The following is a 21,089-nucleotide window of genomic DNA, read 5'->3' on the forward strand; positions in this document are numbered from 1 at the left end:
GCAGGAATGTTGGAATTATCAGACCTGTACGATTAATATCTAACAATGGATAATGCAAGCAGAGACATGGAAATTCTGAGAAATAAAAAGAAATGCTAGAGATCAAAAACACTGTAACAGAAAATAAATAATATCTTTGATGGGCTCATTATTAGACACAGCTGGGAAAGGAATCTCTGCTCTTGAGGACTTGACACTAGAAACTTCCAAAACTGAGAAGCAAAGACAAAAAAGACTGAAAAAAAACAAAAACACAACAAAATATCCAAGAACTATGGGAAAAGTACAAGAGGTGTTACGTACATGTAACAGGAATACCAGAAGGAGAAGAAAAAGAGAAAGAAACAGAAGCAATATTTAAAGCAATAACTAAGAATTTCCTCAAATTAATGTCAGAAACCAAACCACAGATCCAGGAAGCTCAGAGAAGGATAACGGAGGGGAAAGAAAAAAAAAAACAACAACAATTACACCTAGGCATATTAGAGTCAAAATTTAGAAAATCAAAGCTAGAGAAAAAAAAAATCTTGAAAGAAGCTGGAGGAAAAGAAAAACACCTTACCTACAGAGGACCAAAGATAAGAATTACATTCAACTTCTCAGAAACCATACTAGCAAGAAAAGAGTGGAAGGAAATCTTTAAAGTGTCAAGAGAGAAAAACTACTAACCTAGAACCCTGTACCTTTCAAAACTGTCCTTCAAAGTGAAGGAAAACCAATCTTTTTGTGAACCTAAACTGCTCTTAAAAAATAAAGTCTTTTTTACAAAGTGAGAATAGACTTTCTCAGACAAACAAAAATTGAGGGAATCTGTTGCCAGTAGACATGCTTTACAAGAAATGTTAAAAGTTCTTTAAAGAGAAGGAAAATTATATAAGTCAAAAACTCAGATCTACAATAAAGAAAGGAAGAGCATCAGAGAATGAGTAAATGAGAGAAAAATAAAAATGTTTACTTCTCTTATTCCTAATTGATCTTGAAGATAATAGTTTGTTCAAAATAGTAACAGCAGCAATGTATTTGATTATGTTGGCTTCTGTGTGGATGCAAATGTGTAAGAGAAATGAATGACAGCAATGACACAAGGAATGGGAGAGAAGAATTAGGAATATTTTGTTATTATAAGGTACTCACACTACCTGTGAAGCAGTATAGTTTTATTTGGAAGTGGACTAGATTAGTAGTAAATGTATACTGCAAACTCTAAGGCAATCACTAAAAAAACTTTAAAAAAGGAATATAATTGATATGCTAAGAAAGGAGAGAAAATGGCATCATATAATGTTCAATTAAAACCATAAAAGGGGGCTTCCCTGGTGGCGCTGTGGTTGCGAGTCCGCCTGCCGATGCAGGGGACACGGGTTCGTGCCCCGGTCCGGGAAGATCCCACATGCCGCGGAGTGGCTGGGCCCGTAAGCCATGACCGCTGAGCCTGCGCGTCCGGAGCCTGTGCTCCGCAACGGGAGAGGCCGCGGCAGTGAGAGGCCCGCGTACCGCAAAAGAAAAAAAAAAAACAAAACATAAAAGGTATCAATGGTATAAATACACCAATGAAACAACAGACTGTCAGAGCAGATCAAAAAACAAGACCTAACTACATGCTGTCCACAAGAAACCCACTTTAAATATAAAGACACATATAAATTAAAAATAAAGAGACGGGACTTCCCAGGTGGTGCAGTGGTTAAGAATCTGCCTGCCAATGCAGGGGACATGAGTTCGATCCCTGGGCCAGGAAGATCCCACAACCCATGGAGCAACTAAGCCTATGTGCCACAACTACTGAGCCTGCGCTCTAGAGCTCGTGAGCCACAACTACTGAAGCCCATGATCCACAACAAGAGAAGCCACAGCAATGAGAAGCCCGCACACCACAACAAAGAGTAGCCCCTGCTCGCCACAACTAGAGAAAGCCTGCACGCAGCAATGAAGACCCAACGCAGCCAATAAATAAATAAATAAATAATTTTTTACAATAAATAAAAGAATTTTAAAATATGTTTCATTAAAAAAATAAACAGATGGGGAAAAGATATATTATGCTAACATTAATCAAAAGAAAGTGGAAGTAACTATATTAATTTCAGACAGAGCAGACTTCAGAAGAAGGAAACTTATCAGGGATAAAAAAGGGGAATTACATAATGATAAAAGGGGCAATACTCCAAGAAGACATAACAATCCTTAACATGTATGCCTCTAACAGCAGAGTGTCAAAATACATGAGGCAAAAGCTGACAGAATAGCAAGGAGAAATATATGAATCTACTATTACAGTTGGAGATTTTTACACCCTTCTGTAAGAAACACGCAGATCCAGCAGCAGTAACTCAGTAAGGTTACAGCTGAACTAAACAGCACCATCCATCAACTGGATATAATTGACATCTATAGACTATTTCATCAAACAATAGCTCATTATACATTCTACTCAAGCTCACATGGAACATTCATCAAGACAGACCACACTCTGGGTCATAAAACACACATTAACTAATTTAAAAGAATAAAAAATTATAAACTGCTCTCAGACTACAATGGAATTAAATTAGAAATCAATAAAAGAAAAATAGCTTGAAAAAATACTAAAATCCTTGGAGACTAAACACATGTCTAGATAAGACACAGGTCAAAGAAGAAATAACCTTCCAGAACAGAAAACACCAGGCCCAGATGGGTCCACTTGTGAATTCTACCAAACATTTAAGAAAAATTATACCCGTTTTCTACAATCTCTTCCAGAGGATAGAGGCAGAGGGAACACTTCCTAACTCATTCTATTAGGCCAGCCATTACCCTAATATCAAAATCAGACACATTACAACACATTACAAGAATACTACAGACCAATAAATATCTCTTATAAACATAGATGCAAAATTCTCAACAAAATATTAGCAATATGCAAGGCGGTTTCAATGTTCAAAATTAAATTAATGTACTCCATCACAGAAACAGGCTAAAGAAGAAAAATCACACGATCAAATGAATAGATGCAGAAAAAACATTTGACAAAATCCAACATCCATTCATGATAAAAACACTCAGCAAACTAGGAATAAAGATGAACTTCTTCAACTTGATAAAGAATATCTACAAAAACCCTACAGTTAACATCATACTTAATGAGAAACTCTGAGCTTTCCAGCTAAGATGAAGAACAAGCGAGGATGTCCCTTCTCACTTCTACTTTTCAACATCATACTGGAAGTTCTAGCTAATGCAACAAGACAAGAAAAGGACAGGAAACAAAAGGTATACATACTGGAAAGGTAGAAATAAAACTGTCTTTGTTCACAGATGATATGGTCATGTAGAAAATTCAAAATAATCAACAAAAAACTCCTGTTACGAATAAGCGATTAAAGCAAGGTTTCAGGATACAAAGTTCAAAGTTGCAGGATACAAGGTTAACACATTAAAGTCAATTGCTTTCCCATATACCAGCAATGAATAAGTGGTATCTGAAAATTTTTTTAAATTATATTTTAGGGACTTCCTTGGTGGCGCAGTGGTTAAGAATCCACCTGCCAATGCAGGGGACACGGGTTCGAGCCCTGGTCCGGGAAGATCCCACATGCCGCGGAGCAACTAAGCCCATGTGCCACAACTACTGAGCCTGCGCTCTAGAGCCGGCGAGCCACAACTGAAGCCCGCACGCCTAGAGCCCGTGCTCCGCAACAAGAGAAGCCACCACAGTGAGAAGCCCACGCATCACAAAGAAGAGTAGCCCCCACCTGCCACAACTAGAGAAAGCCCACACGCAGCAGCAAAGATCCAACACAGCCAAAAATAAATAAACAACTTAAAAAAAATTATCATTTACATTATCACCCCCCAAAATGAAATGCTTAGGTATAACTCTAACAAAATATGTACAAGATTCATATCTGATGAAAGATACCAAAGAAGTAAATGAATAAAAAGATATTTCATGTTCATGGATAAGAAGACTCAATACTGTCAAGATATTTCTTGTTCCCAACCTGATCTACAGACTCAATACCAATCCCAATCAAAATCCCAGAAAGTTATTTTGTGGATATTTTTAAATTGACTCTAAAGTTTATATGGAGAGGCAAACAATCCAGAATGCCCAACTCAATACTGAAGGAGACAAAGTCAGAGGACACTACCCAATATCAAGACTTATTATAAAGCTACAGTAATCAAGATGATGTGGTACTGGAGAAACAAGAGAAAAATAGATCAATGGAACAAAACAGACAGCCTAGAAATAGACCCACATAGATATAGTCAACTGATCTTGACAAAGGAGCAAAAGCAATACAATGGACCTATCTTTTCAACAAATGGTGCTGGAAACTGGACATCCACATGCAAAAAAAAGAAAAAAATCAATCTAGACAGACCTTACCCTTTTTATAAAAATTAACTCAAAATGGATTATAGACCTAAATGTAAAATGCAAAACCATAAAACTCCTGGAAGATAACATAGGAGAAAATCTAATTGACCTTAGGTATGGTGATGACTTTTCACATACAACACCACCAAAGACACAATCCATGAAAGAAATAAATGACAACCCGGACTTCATTAAAATTAAGAACTTCCGCTCTGAGAAGGACAACATTACAGAGAATAAGAATTCAAGCCACAGGGTAGGAGAAAATATTTGTGAAAGACACTCCTGATAAAGGACGGTTATCCAAAATGTACAAAGAATTCTTAAAACTCAACAATAAAAAAAAGAACAATCCAACTAATATTGTGCAAAAGACCTAAACAGATATCTCACCAAAGAAGATATACAGATGGCAAGTAAGCATATGAAAAGATGATCAACATGAAGTCATTAGGGTCCTGCAAATTAAAATAATGGCATACCACTGCACACTTATAGAATAGCCAAAATCCAAGACACAACAACAAATGCTGGGGAGTATGTGGAGCAACAGGAACTCTCATTCATTGCTGATTGGAATCCAAAATGACAGTCACATTGGAGGACAGTTTGGCAGTTTCTTACAAAACTAAACACACTCTTCTATCATAGGATCCAGGAATCATGCTCCTTGATATTTAGCCAAAGGAGTTCAAAGCTTATGTCCTCACAAAACCCTATACATGGATATTTACAGCACCTTTATTCATAACTGCCAAATCTTGGACACAACCAAGAGGACCTTCAGCAGGTGAATGGGAAAAAAAACTGACACATACAGACAAGGGAATATTATTCAGAGCTAAAAAGAAGTGAGCTACTGAGCAATGAAAAGACATGGAAGAAATGCATATTACTAAGTGAAAGAAGCCAATCTGAAAAGGCATGACTCCACCTAATTCTAGAAAAGACAAAACTATAGTAAAAAGATTAGTGATTGCCAAGGGGAGGGATGGGTAAATAGGCAGAGCACGGAAGATTTTTAGAGTACTGAAAAACTCTGTACAGGGCTTCCCTGGTGGCGCAGTGGTTGAGAGTCCGCCTGCTGATGCAGGGGACACGGGTTCGTGCCCCGGTCCGGGAAGATCCCACATGCCGTGGAGCAGCGGCTGGGCCCGTGAGCCATGGCCGCTGAGCCTGCGCGTCTGGAGCCTGTGCTCCACAACGGGAGAGGCCACAACAGTGAGAGGCCCGCGTACCGCAAAAAAACAAAACAAAACAAAAAAACTCTGTACAAGACTATAATGGTAGATACATGTCATTATACATTTGTCAAAACCCATGGAATGTATCACAGCAAGAGTGAACTGTAAGGTAAACTATGGACTTTAGGTGATAATGAGGTCAATGTAGGCTCATTGACTGTAACAGATGTACCACTCTGGTTTGGGATGCTGATAGTGGGACAGGCTGTATGTGTGGGGACAGGGGCTATATGAGAAATCTCTGTACTTTCTACTCTATTTTGCACTGAACTTAAAACCCTAAAAAATAAAGATTTTAATTAAAAAAATAAAATCAACAAAATTTAATTCAGAAAACAGGCAGCTCTGATAGTTACCAAAGAACTGGGAAAATATTTGGTTCCTCAATGTAGCCTGGACACTATGGTTAGCTTATGCATTAATTCATCTATTCTTCAGAACAGTAATAGCATATAACAGACTTTATTTTCAAAATTCCCAAAACTCGGGAGTTCCCTGGCAGTCCAGTGGTTAGGACTTGGGACTTTCACTACCATGGGCCTGGGCTCAATCCCTGGTCAGGGAAATAAGATCCCACAAGCCTCACGGTGTGGCCAAAAAAAAAAAAAAAATCCCAGGGACTTCCCTGGCAGTCCAGTGGTTAAGACTCTGCCCTGCCAATGCAAGGGATGCAAGTTCGATCCCTGGTTGGGGAACTAAGATCCCACATGCTGCGCAGCATGGCCAAAAGATTTAAAAAACAAAGAAAAAAAGAACACCCCAGAGAATCTGGGAGTTCTAAATAAACAAACAAACAAATAAATAAAATCCCCAAACTCAATACACCTGGGAATAGTAAATAAACGAGAGACAAAATAAAAACAAGTTCTCAAAAACAATGCCATTTTAGTGCTCGAAAAACTAAAAGCTACCTAAAAGAGCTATTATGCTAGATTCTGAATTTTTTTAAAGTACATACCACTGGAACTCATATAGCAAACTAAAACAATTTGCTTAACATATTTAATAGTGATATGGCATAATATACATAATTTATATCAGTTTCAATTAAGAACTTAGAAGAATCTCATAAGGGTTTTTTCTCTTTTTTTTTTTTTTAAAAAAACACTTTTTCTTTTTTTTTTCCTGGACGCGGGCCTGTCACTGTTGTGGCGTCTCCCGTTGCAGAGCACAGGCTCCGGACGCGCAGGCTCCGTGGCCATGGCTCACGGGCCCAGCTGCTCCACGGCATGTGGGATCTTCCCGGACCGGGGCACGAACCCGTGTCCCCTGCATCGGCAGGCGGACTCTCAACCACTGTGCCACCAGGGAAGCCCTGTTTTCCTTTTTCTTTCTTTATTTTTGGTTGCATTGGGTCTTCGCTGATGCACGGGCCTTCTCTAGTTGCTGAGAGTGGGGGCTACTTTTCGTTATGGTGCGTGGGCTTCTTACTGTGGTGGCTTCTCTTGTTGCAGAGCACGGGCTCTAGTCACGTGGGCTTCAGTAGTTGTGGCACGCAGGCTCAGTACTGTGGCTCACGGGCTCTAGAGCACAGGCTCAGTAGTTGTGGCACACGGGCTTAGTTGCTCTGTGGCATGTGGGATCTTCCCGGACCAGGGCTCGAACCCATGTCCCCTGCATTGGCAGGCAGATTCTTGACCACTGCGCCACCAGGGAAGTTTCTTTTTTGGGGGGGGGGGGGGCGCACTGCGTGGCATGTGGGATCTTAGTTCCCCAACCAGGGATCTAACTATGTTCAAGTCTTATCTTCATGTCCAAGTGATAAGAATATGCATACACACCACAGTTCTCTGGAATCCCTCTTTAGAGGTTGCAAAATCAACAGAACTCAATATGGCCCACAAAAATGTTCTGTTTGGCCAGAAAAAGTTCTTTAAAATGTTAGTAGATTTACGTGAGACATGGACTCTTTGGTTCAGCCTCTGCCCCAACATTCTTATTTTCCTACATCCAGCCCAATTCATTCAAGGTTGTTATTTGCTTAACCCCACAGTAACTTTGGTTTTAGGCCACTACCCTATATTGTTATTTGTGTAACTAAAGTTATACTCAGACTTCTTTGAAAATTTCCTTATGAAATACGATATATTTCAATACATTTGTATTAGAAAGGAATATATTCCCTTCTCTTTCAATCCTCCTGACTTTGAGGGCTAGCACTTAATTAGTCACATATGTATTTTCAGAACAATGCCATGAACAATTCTATTGCAAAGAGAAGATGGTTTATTAATGTTTTCACTAATCCACACATAACTGTATGACAGAATATAGATTACTAACAGTTGGATAAAAGCTTATGATCAAGTGTGAGGAACGTTTCCTATTTTTGAAGTGAATAGTTTTGCTCAAAATTAATATTTGGCAGTATTTCTAAGCTGTTTGTTTTATCCTTCCATTAAACACACACGCACATATGCGTAACACTGAAATATACAATCCTACTTTAAGAATAAATGTGTTAAAATTTACATGCCTTCTACGGATAAACCAAAGTGATGCTGGTGGATCTGAAACTATATATTAGAACTCTGCATGAAATATGATGTAACCAATGGAAAAACTTTTTCTTACACAGCTAATTCTGCAAACACATACCTGACAGAGTATACTAAGGCAAAAGTTGGTACAAAACTTTCAAGTGATCATTCTCTATGTGGTTATGCCCAAGCCATCAACTATTAATGATAAATTAAAAGACTCTTTACCTGTCAGGACCTGAGTTCAGGCACTCAAAAGTTTCGTATTTCTCTTGCAGAAGCTGATGACAATACTAATCCCTGCACTGTGTAGGGAGGTGCATTCCTTGCACTGGCTTAAGTGCTAATGATTTCACCAACCCTTGAAGTGCAGAACAGTAAAAAAACAGTTTTCAGCCGTTTTTCTTACTGATTTCTCATTTTAAAAAATATTACAAAGATTTCAAATAGGTTTTAAAATAAATTATTTCTGTTTAAAAGGCAGTGCTTTAGTTTAAAAAAGACACACGCCAATAGATCTTTCTGGGTTACTGCACATATCACAAGATGGCCTTTTTCATCAATTAAAAACTTACACAAAGAAGCAACAACTTCACGCCTTCAAATCATTTTCTGATTTTACCTGAAAGCACCAAGATTTTGGCTACAGATATGTAAAACAGTCTTCCAGAAGGCAATCATAAATAGGTACTAGATGAGATTAGCTGGGTTAAAAAATGGTATCTCTCCTATTAACCCATTTATCACCCTGTCACCAGCATACAGCCCTAGAAGGAGCTGACAGTCAAGTTCACAACTATTAGTTTCTAAAGAAACAATATTATACTCTCCAAATAAGATAAAAATCAAGAAATGCTTCTCTATCTAAGGGCAAAATTAAGCTATGTATATATCTGGAAGGCCAAATCTATCTGTTCTGACTCCTTAAAACACGAAATTAATACAACTCCCCATTCTTTTATACTCTAAAATTAAACGGGTTTACACCACTCCAGGTATTTCCTACTGCTATAGGAGAACAAATTGAGAAATGTACCTTAGCTAGTTCTGAAGAAAATATTTTATGTATGTAAAAAAATTTAATGTTTTATATGAATCACTCTCCAAATCCTCTCTACTGTATGAATTTTCATTGAGAATACTAACGCTGCTTCCTTAAGATTCAGATCATTATGAGCTTGGCACCATTCAGTTATGCATATTCAAACATTTAAATTCTCTGAATTCTTTCCTGGCATTTCAGTAGAGCAGGATAAAAAAACAAACCTGAGCTGAAACCATGCCAGCTGGAGGGTACACACTTATTTTACTAGTTCTACCTATCTAAACTTGACAACATTTTAAAACCCTATATTGAATTTAAATGTTCTCTATCTACAACAAAGAAAGCTTGCCTTGATATGCCTAGCTAAGGTGCTCCCATTTTTCTTCAGCTAAAGAAATTAAACAGTCTCTCTTTCATTTACCAAACAATTTTTTTAAAGTTGGCACTCAATCAAAGTCCATTTGAAGGATCTGTTCCTCTAACTTAAAATGGCAGCAGCTGATCTCAATTACGATCAACTGAACATAAGTACTTCTTGGCAATAATACGTTCAACTGCTACTTGCATTTTTTAATCTTTCTATGGACAAGATATTTTAAGAAAAATCCACAAAATAAATATAGCCAGGCCTTAAAATGTTACTTGTATGCTTATTTTCAGTATAATGTAAAGAAGGGAAATAGCAATACAAAATGTAAATTAAAAGGTCAAATTTCTAACTTAATTTATATCAAATGAGAAAACTTTCTAAGAGGAAAAGTCTGAGTAGTAGAGGCTAACCAATAAGCCATTTTAACAAAGAATGTGAAGAAGTCAAGAGTAAAAAGTAATTCAGATCCAATATTAATACACTTGTAAGTTTATACCAAACTTGATAACTTTTTAAAATGCAGTTTATGTGGGAATAAGAATTCAGGCCAAAACTGATTATTCAATTTAATTCTTACTGTAATTACAAGGTCCAAAATATTTCTTATTTTAAAGATGCTAATTGAGTTCCCTCACATTCTATACCATGTTTCTTTTAAACATATTCTTCCCCTGTAATTAACTCCATCATCTAGTTTCTAACCTTCACATTAGATCTCATACAGCAAATATTTTTCTCCCAATTATGAGTAACACTATCTCAATTTTAATCTATTTTTCAAGAGAAAAAAAAAAAACTTTAAGAAAACCGCATATGAACTAAGTCTGCCTGAGAAACTTTTCATGTCCAAAGTACTTAATTTTTAAATAACTCTTCAGCTTTACATGATTGATATTATATTTATTTTACACTCATGAAATGTGATCTGCCTAGGGTCACAAAATAAGTTAATGTTTGAAGCAGAATTTAAATTGTTACATTTCCTTTATCTTACATTACTCAAATATCTCCTATGACCATCTAAAGAATTTTCCTATTTCAAAAGTAACAAACATTAATATCTTAATTTGCAAGTGTATATATTATGTATACACACACACAAAAGCACATACAAGTACATATTATACATAAATACAGAGACAGCAAATTAAAAGGGAAAACAGCGCTTACCTTCATCTCCTTCTGGTACATATGAAGCTGTAATAATGTCAATATCAGCACAATTCATCACAATCTGATTGGTTGCCTGCCTCACCTAAGGAGAAAAAAAAAAAATCGGCAATGTCAGAAATAGCCTAGGTTAATAATATGTACATCTTCATCTCAGCCTAAAATATGTCACAGGCAATTTTTAAAAACCCATACATCAGCGGTTCCCACCTTTTTGGCACCAGGGACCGGCTTCGTGGAAGACAATTTTTCTATGGATGGGGTGGGGTGCGGGTTTCAGGCGGTAATGGGAGCGATGGGGAGCAGCAGATGAAGCTTCACTCCCTCATCCGCTGCTCACCTCCTGTTGTACAGCCTGGTTCCTAACAGGCCAGACTGGTACCAGTCCGAGGCCCGGGGGTGGGGGACCCTTGCCAAACACCACTTAAACCAATACTAAATATATATGCATCAATGGTATAAATTAATGACTAGTTCTGAATAGATATTATAATATCTGGATTATATTAAAAGCAATAATAAATAGGTATTTCACAGAATTCAAAGATCTGACCAATGAGCTAAATAAAAGCCTTTTTTTTTCTACTTAAACTTGATTTAAAACAACTTTTTTTTTTTTTTTTTTTTTGCTGTACGCAGGCCTCTCACTGTTGTGGCCTCTCCCGTTGCGGAGCACAGGCTCCGGACGCGCAGGCTCAGAGGCCATGGCTCACGGGCCCAGCCACTCCGCGGCATGTGGGATCTTCCCGAACCAGGGCATGAACACGTGTCCCCTGAATCGGCAGGCGGACTCTCAACCACTGCGCCACCAGGGAAGCCCTAAAACAACTTCTTAATTAAACTTTTTAATTTCAAAAAAATTTTAATTAGGAAACATTTCTTATATGTTGCAATTAATCATGTATTTCAACCTGCACATCAAAACCATCATGAGGGTCCCCTCTTTTTGTAAGGATAGAGGAAGAAATCTGGTATCATAAACTATGTCAGAACTTCATAAAACACTCTCTAAATTTTTTCTTTTCCTGAAGAAACATTTTGAATATAACAGACACTTATGACTCACCACCAAGATTAAATAAACTTTTAAGACTTTGTCTTACTTGATTTAGATCCAAAAAATAAAATACAGATATAATGAAAGCCCATTCCTCTCTTCCTCATTCCCTAGAGATAACCACTATCCTAAGGCTAATGTATATCTCTCTCATATATGTTTAGTACTTTTGTTACATATATAAAGATCAGCAAACAATGTTTTTAATCTTACACAAATGGTATCAAAAGTGTGTATAACCTTTTGCAACCTGTTTTTTTAATTTAACATTGTTTCTGAGATAGGTAAATGCTGATAGATGTAAACCTAACTCATTAATTTTACTTCTGCATAGTAGTATTCCATTCTATAAATAAACCACAGTTATTTATCCATTTCCTTCCTGAAGGAAGTTAGGTTATTTCCACTTTTTTGTTATGTAAAAGAGTACTATAATAAACATCTTGGCCCATGTCTTCTTGTGCACCCATTTTCTTTACCAAGAATTGCTAAAATTATCCTCCAGAGTAGTTTCAATGCACACTCCGATAAGCAAAGAATAAAGAAATCCCAGTTTCAGCAACCTCCAAAAAACTTAATTTTTCGACAGTCTGGTGGGTATTAAATGGTATACCAGGGACTTCCGTGGTGGCGCCGTGGTTAAGAATCCGCCTGCCAATGCAGGGGACACAGGTTCGACCCCTGGTCCAGGAAGATCCCACAGGCCATGGAGCAGCTAAGCCCGTGTGCCACAACTACTGAAGCCAGAGCGCCCTAGAGCTGTGATCTGCAACAAGAGAAGCCACCACAATGAGAAGCCTGCGCACAGCAAGGAAGAGTAGCCCCCGCTCGCCACAACTAGAGAAAGCCTGCGCATGGCAACAAAGACCCAATGCAGCCAAAATAAATAATGAATAAGTAAATTTATTTTAAAAAATGGTATTCCATTATTGTTTTAATTAGAATTTCTCTGATTACTAGTAATATGAGTTACCTCTTTTCTCTTTCTTTCTCTTTCTCTTCCTCTGCCTCCCCCACCCCTGCTTCCCTCCCTCCCTCTCTCTTTCTTTCTGTTTTGACCCTTAAGTTTTTCCTCTCCTACTTGCTCATTCATAACCCTTGCTCATTTTCCATTTGGTTGGAACCTTGTCTTTCTATAACTGTTGCATTACACAAAATCTCAAATTCATTTTCAGACATTTTAATAGTCTAAATCTAAAATAACAAAAATACAGATGTCCTAAATCACATATGCCTACAGAGGCCAATGAAACAGATGAGTACAGTAGGCCAGGTGAAGGCTATGCATAAAGGAAAGCTATGTGTAAAGGAAGGGGGAAGTAGACATTTCTTGGAGCTAACGAATTATTGCTATATACAATAAAAAACAGACTGAGTGTTGACAGATCTTCCAATTAAAAAAAGCCACAAATTCAGATTTCATGTGCAATCTCCCAATTTCTAATTGATGACAACTAATTCAAAATTTTCTAAAACACTGTATAGACCAAACAAAACCCAACAGTGCCTTGAGTGTCACTGAACGGACCACAGAACTAGGTAAGGACACAGAGTAATATAAAATCTGTATGAAAAAGCTATACCTAAGAGTAATTATTTTATTAATAACCAATACATAAACATGATTAATATTAAACTAAAATTACCTGACCTAAATTACAGATAGTATGTTATTAAGCCTGTAACAGACTGTCAAAATCTCTAACACATAAAGTGAAACTATTTTGGCTCATTTAAAAAAAAAAAAATTCTTCTCATAAATCTTCCTGTTTCTAAACAAAAATGCCATTTAGTGAACAGTTTTTTGGGTTTTTGTTTTTTGGGTTTTTTTTTGTAAGTGATAATATTCCTTCACACTGTTTACTTCACCAGAACATACCTAAACAGCACTAAAACTTTTACATCTCAACTGGCTGTTTATAGCACTATGTTTGAACAAAAAGAAAAGAACAACTCTTTGCCTATTCACAAACTGACTTTTAAAAAAATTTTCAGAAACACAAAAATGAAGCACTGGGGTGTGCTCCAAAGGGTAAAATGAATAAAAACCTTCCAGAGTTTGACGTTTATGCCAACAAAATCATTAACAGTGGCTTAGTTACATGTTTGTTGTTTTGTTTTGGGTTTTTTTAATATTTATTTATTTATTTGGCTGCGCCAGGTCTTAGTTCTGGCACATGGGATCTAGTTCCCTGACCAGGGATCGAACCCAGGACCCCTGCATTGGGAGCACGGAGTCTTAACCAGTGGACCACCAGGGAAGTCCCTAGTTACATGTATTAATCTTTACCTAGGCAATCCTATTTTCATCCACCAACACCTACAATGAATTTAATGGTAGCCAAGCAGTTAATCTACCATGTCAAGATACCTGTACTGGGCTTCCCTGGTGGCGCAGTGGTTGAGAGTCCGCCTGCCGATGCAGGGAACGTGGGTTCGTGCCCCGGTTCGGGAAGATCCCACATGCCGCGGAGCGGCTAGGCCCGTGAGCCATGGCCGCTGAGCCTGCGCGTCCGGAGCCTGTGCTCCGCAACGGGAGAGGCCACAACAGTGAGAGGCCCACATACCGCAAAAAAAAAAAAAAAAAAAGATACCTGTACTACACTACATATGCCAAATGACATTTATCTCACTACTATTGTACCATTTTGAGGGAAAGTGTTCGTTAACTTTGGAAAGGTACAGGGCACAACATCTAGTTACAAGTACATTCCAATTCTTCCTGGGTTTAGGGAAAACCCACCTGTTTATACTAATGAATTAAGCTGCTTGTTGAACAGCAATTCTTTTTTTGTGTGTGTGGTACGCGGGCCTCTCAGTGTTGTGGCCTCTGCCGTTGTGGAGTACAGGCTCTGGACGCGCAGGCTCAGCGGCCATGACTCACAGGCCTAGCCACTCTGCTAGCATGTGGGATCTTCCCGGACCGGGGCACGAACCCGTGTCCCCTGCATCGGCAGGCGGACTCTCAACCACTGCGCCACCAAGGAAGCCCAATTAATTCTTTTTTTCAGGGTATTGCCATTTCTGGAAGGGTGGAAGGGGAGAACTAAAGGAACAAAAATACTTATCTTAATAATAGAACTCCACTCAAACTTTAAAAAACAGACAGTATATTCTGTCTCATATTAAAGATTTTTTTTTTTTGGCCGCACCTCGCGGCATGCAGAACTTCCCCGACAAGGGATCAAACCTGTGCCCCCTGCAGTGGAAGCGTAGAGTCTTAACCACTGGACCACCAGGGAAGCCCCTAGAGATGCATTTTAAACAACAGGATAATCCATAGAAAGGGCTTTTACCACTTAGTGCCTGATACATAGTAATCACTTAATAGATGACATTATTAAGACACATGCACAGAGGGCTTTTCTGGTGGCACAGCGGTTAAGAATCCACCTGCCAATGCAGGGGACACGGGTTCGATCACTGGTCCAGGAAGATCCCACATGCCGCGGAGCAACTAAGCCTGTGCGCCACAACTACTGAGCCTGCACTCTAGAGCCACAAGCCACAACTACTGAGCCCACATGCCACAACTACTGAAGTCCACGTGCCTAGAGCCCATGCTCCTCAACAAGAGAAACCACCTAAATGAGAAGCCTGCACACCTCAACGAAGAGTAGCCCCCCACTGGAGGCAACTAGAGAAAGCCGGCGCAGAGCCACGAAGACCCAACACAGCCAAAAATAAATAAATAAAATAAATAAATTTAAAAAAAACCCATGCACAGAGACCAAGACTAAATGTGCACCTAATAGTCTATAAAGTACCTAATCAAAATGCTATAAAATTTAAGAACTATGTGCTGTATTATACAGCACATATTATATCTTATATTGGATATCAGCATACTCTATGTACCAACCAAGGAATGTAATTTAAAATATCCGCGTGGACTTAAGCGTATGCTTAAGTACTCAACCACCACACTGATCTTTTTGATGCTTTCCCAACAAGAGCACTGACTAATGATTCAATATGATTTCCCACACACTAACATCATCATGTTATTGAATACTACCTGTATGTTCCACTGTCAAAAATACAGGTAATAATGTAAGTCAACTATATTTTAATTTTTAAAAAAAACAGGTAATAAATCAAAGGAATTTCAGCATTATCATCTTCACTGGACTTCCCTGGTGGCGCAGTGGTTAAGAATCCGCCTGCCAATGCAGAGGACACAGGTTCGAGCCCTGGTTCAGGAAGATCCCACATGCCGCGGAGTAACTAAGCCTGTGTGCCACAACTACTGAGCCTGTGCTCTGGAGCCCGCAAGCCACAACTATTGAGCCCACATGCCGCAACTACTGAAGCCCATGCACCTAGAGCCCATGCTCTGCAACAAGAGAAGCCACTGCAATGAGAAGCCCGCGCACCGCCACGAAGAGTAGCCCCCACTCACCACAACTAGAGAAAGCCCACGCGCAGCAACGAAGACCCAAAAGAGCCAAAAATAAAATATAAATAAATAAATAAATTTATTTTAAAAATCCTTTAAAAAAAAAAACTTCACTTTCCAAACTTAAAATAGAAGCAGAATGTTAAAACTGGCATATAAATTGTGTTGATAACAAGCTTATTTTCAACTTTTCCATTTGGTGCTATTAATGAATGGAACGTTAGCATATCCTTTCTTTGATTCAAACCCAGGGTTAGTTAAGTCTTCTTGGAGTCCCATACAGACTATACTTCAACTGAACCAAATGTTAAGTAATGGTTCTACTGAAGAGACAGCTTGACCATTGGTAACAATTTTACAATGGAAGTTTCCTAAGAGCTAGGAAAGCAGCAATCTGAGACAATTTTTTTCCTGAATAAGTCTTTACTACAATCACTCAGGAATACACATTACATGTACTAGAAAGACTCAAAAGGGTTTTTTTCTGATTGCTAAAATCCTGCGATTTTAGTAAAAGGAAATCTCCAGTGTGATAATTCTAAATACCAGTCAGTCTGAAGCCTGAGTCACTTTGCCTAAAAAGTGATTTCATCATTAAAATTTTGTAATAATCATTGCCTTTGTGGAATAGGGCTATAATTTCTAAAGACAATAAGGAGCAAATAATTAGTAAACACAAATTGAGCTGAGTTTTCTAACAAAAGAGACATTAAAAAGGGCAAGCTGCAGAAAGTCAAACATAACACATAAACACATGAACATACAGAACATTACTATTTATTGTTTGTAGCTACTTTTGTACACCCTAAAACTTTAAAACTATACATAGGAATAATACCTACCAAAAAAGAGAATTTACCTCTCAGGGTGAGGGTGAGAAGAGATGGAAATGAACTTTAGTGGTTTCTGTGACATTTTATTTTCCAAAAAACATCATGTACACGCTAAAACAAATGGGGCAAAACATTAATATCTGCTAAATCTGGGTAGTGGTTACTTTCTCTGTATTTAAAATGTTTCCTAATTTAAAATAAAATTTTAAAGTGATTACATGTGGCCAAATAAACTGAGAGCTACATACTTGTATGGTGTTCAAAATGGAATCTCCAAGATCTAGACAACTAATCTCAATTAACAACAAAACAGCTATCTGAAGACTCAGTCCTTTGCCACAGACTCAAATACAGATTAGAATAAGATTTACTTTACAATAAGAACAGGCTCATTTATGTAGCAAAGTTCAGAGAAGTTTCATAGATAATTTACTACTCAAGACTGCATTTATCCAGGTTGTACTGTTGTATTGGACAATATCAATTATCAAGAACCAGGAAGTTTAAAAAAAAAAAAAAAGCCTTTATGGAAGCCAGAATAGATGATTCAAAGTCCATACAATAAAGTTCATACCCTACACTCAGAAGAGAATCCATCAAACCCTCACTTAGAAAAAAATTTTAAGCTCAAACAAGCTTGTTTATTTGGTTACTTAGACCTCTTCAGATCAAGTTCAGTAAAATAGAAGAGGGAAGAAATTGCACAATAGGGAGCAACAAGGCACAACAAGCAGCAAGTAATAACCTGAGAGTAAGGAAAACAAACTTTAAAGAAAAGATATGAAACTAATAAATTATAGTACACAGGTTTGGGTAATCTATAGTTATAAGTATCAATGACATGTTAGAATGCTGTCCAGTATTTAGAAAAAGAAGAAAAGAAAGAAACCTAGATTATGAGGAATTATGGAGCTTAAAAAGATAAACATTTTCATCAAAATATTTACATATTTTTTAAAGTCTGAGTGCCTCAAAGGGTAAGCTTCATTTATCTGGAAAATTCACTGCAAAATTCAATGCCAGATGATACTGGACTTACCATACAAAAGTTTCTTATACCCAGGTGTTTCCTCATTGATACATTTCAAGAAACAGAATAGAAAATCTGAACAAATTCAATTCCTTATGACCAATCTTTCAAATTTAATTTAAGACCATTTAGTGATCTAGCACAATGCTGTACAAATTAATTAACTTTATCTGTTTTAAGTAATAAAAAACTACTAAAATGACTGCATAGAATATCTGCAAAATTTGGGCAGAAAATTCCATAACACAGGGTGACAATAACATCCACTTAGGCGCCAAGTTGTAGCCTGCCAAACAATCTACTGTATCTGAAACTCTCCTCTACGTGCCAATTTAGTCATCACCATCATGAATATTTTGTTGGCGGAGGCCAGGAATTATTTAGTATATCCTGACTTCTGGCATTGAAGGATAAAGTTAATTTCTCTGGCACAGGTGAAATATTTCCATAAGAGAATTACTGTATAAACCACTATACACTCATAACCAGGAGCTGTAGCCACTCACATAAACTTGTAATCTATTTTTAAATTAATTATCCACAAAGCAAGAGAGTCAGAATTTTAAATAGCTACGAAGTCTGTTCCTCTCAAATATCCTAATGTAAAAGGAGAGGAAAGGGAATGTCCCATTTTTCTAGGCCCATGATAACACATTTTCAAAACCTGCTGAATTAGACCACACTCACTTACGTAAAAGACAACTACTTTTAAATCACTGCACACTGACTAATTTTCATCTTCCCCAGAAGTCCACACCCCAGACCAGGTTAAAAATCCACTAAGTTTCTAATATGTAACCTGTACAAATACTCTGAGCTTATCATAAAATTTTGCAACTAAAGCAACCAAGCAACTTGCATACTTTGTGCAATGCAATTCCAAATTTTTAGGGAACTGACACAATACCAATTATCAATCTAGGCTTCTAGAGATATAATTTTGTCCACATTTTTATATTTCCACAATCAGATACCACCTAATGCCACAAGTTAAACTTATTGCTCCAATCTATGGATTTCAAAAACATCAATATATGCTTTTTACTACTAATGTTAACTTTTTACTAATGTTAACTCCTCTTTACACTTCCAAAGGCGGCAAAGCATACAATTAAAAAGTCCAATCATCCTTTAATAAAACCTGTTAGAATTCTCTATCATGCCATCTTTCATTTGTGTTGCCACCTTGCCTGAAAATAATTTTCTGAAAAGCTTTGAAAACTTAATGTTACAAAAAAAAAAAAAATTCATTTATTTCCTTGTATCAAATTAATGAGTCCCTGCTAATACCTAGTACATTACCACATGCTCCTTCATTGGCCCAAACCAGTCCACCAACTATTTCTCATTTCTTTCCAAAAGTAAGTAGAAAAGGGGTAAGGACAAGCATGTCACTGCTTGTTGTTATACCCTAACACAAACAAAACTATCATTTCCCAATAAAATAATCATTTGAAAATCTTTATTATTGATAATATTTTTTCTGAAACTTTTCCCTAAATATGTATACCTCTCAAAATTATGAATGCATTATGGGGTACACCAACTATTGGGGTAAAGAAACAAATGATTTTTTTTTTAATGTTAGTCTTTGCACATAATGCAAACTCATTCATTGCTAGGTCCTTCTTCCCACAGGTCTGCCAAGTCACAAGACACACTACTGTTTACAATCCCTCCCATCTGCCCACAGCCAATATATATCAAACACTCTAGTCACTTGGCTTAAATAAACAGTCTCTCCCAAATAACCCTCTCAAATCCTAATTTAGACCCAAGATGCACTCATTCTGATTCATATTCTTAATGGAAAATTTTTAAATCACCTGACTTTCACAGGGGTAAGTTTTGCCTTTTGATGCAGCCAGACAACAGAGCCCTCATGCTTTCGTACAAGCACTCCAAATCTGACAGTATACTTTTTAATTCTACACTTTTAGACATATTTTCAATCTGAGTACTCGGCTTTCAAAAACAACTGCCAACTTTCAATTCATTCGAACGCTACACTAGTCTACATTTCTTTCATTTCGCTGCTATATACACCCTAATCTTTAAGGTTGAGGCCTACTGATTTTTTCCCCCTGACTGCAGTACGAAAAGAAATGAAACAAAATGTATTTACCATCATTCTTTTTAAAGGTAACTACTAAACAGTTCCCATTTTTCATTACAGACTTCACATAATACATCATATAACATGGTATCACAAATGTCTATTGTTCTAGATCTTTGTAGGGCATCAATACTAATGATCTCCAAAATCAAACAATACTTTAGATAATCTGCGGGGGAGGGGCGGGGGGAGCATGATTCACCAAAAACTGCAATGAAGAGTAATGGAATATTTTCACCGGTGGTATGCTAAAACCAATAGCTTCTTTCAGAGGAGGGTACTGCTAAGCAACCATCGCTGTACCAATAAATCCACCTGCTTTAAAGGCTGCAAAGCTAAGAAGATGGAAGGAAAAGCGGAGATGGGGGTCCTCCTTCAGCTTCTTTAGAGGTTAGGAGAGAACAAAGTCAATGCTGCACTGTCACTTGAGGGAAAGAAGGGGGAGGGGGCGGATCATCTTAGAAACCCAGCCCCTGGGCCGGAGCAGGCGGGGAGAACTCAGCAAGGCTGCCCGGGATTAACATTCTCCTTCTCACCCTCTTCCCCCTTCTAGAATCTCCCCTCCTGGCTAACGCGCGGCAGCCGGAGTCCCAGATGACTGCCCCTTCCAATGTGTCCTCCATGGGGCGTAGGGAGAACGAGAGAAAAGAACTGAGTCAGGAGGCTACGCATGGACTCCGATGACCCCTCTGGCCTCCCCAACACCCTCCAGCCTCTCCCAGACCAAGACCAAGCCCGGAAGGGCCGGGGTTTGGGGGAGGCTCCACACAGGTGTGCTGGCCCCGAGGGGCACACGGGCCGGGCCGGCCGGTTCCCGCGGCGCTCCCTGCAGCACGGCCCGGGCCCCAGGCCGGCAGGGCAGAGCACAGCCGCCGGGCGCCCCGCGGCCGCCCCAGAGGGGCGCGCCCGTCCCCGAGCCGGCCCCCCCCAGACCCAGGTCCGCAGCGCCCAGGCCCGCGCGCCCGCTCGCCCGGCC

At 38.4% G+C, this 21,089-nt stretch overlaps 1 protein-coding gene across 5 annotated transcripts in view; it reads right to left on the bottom strand.

Annotated features, from left to right (window-relative positions):
• Positions 1-21,089, bottom strand: part of NPEPPS (aminopeptidase puromycin sensitive) — a 97,432-nt gene that overhangs the window by 75,749 nt on the left and 594 nt on the right. For all 5 annotated transcript variants that reach the window (XR_003430346.1, XR_003430347.1, XM_027094618.1 and 2 more), the window contains exon 2: positions 10,679-10,763. Coding sequence is in view for 3 of the 5 variants with exons in the window: in XM_027094618.1 (XP_026950419.1) it covers positions 10,679-10,763 (85 nt within the window). In the remaining 2 variants the exon portion in view is untranslated. The remainder of the gene's footprint in view (positions 1-10,678; positions 10,764-21,089) is intronic.

This window comes from Aethalodelphis obliquidens, unplaced genomic scaffold (assembly GCF_003676395.1).
Source record: "Aethalodelphis obliquidens isolate GAN/ISIS:26980383/991018 unplaced genomic scaffold, ASM367639v1 scaffold89, whole genome shotgun sequence".
Classification (NCBI taxonomy): Eukaryota; Metazoa; Chordata; class Mammalia; order Artiodactyla; family Delphinidae; genus Aethalodelphis; species Aethalodelphis obliquidens.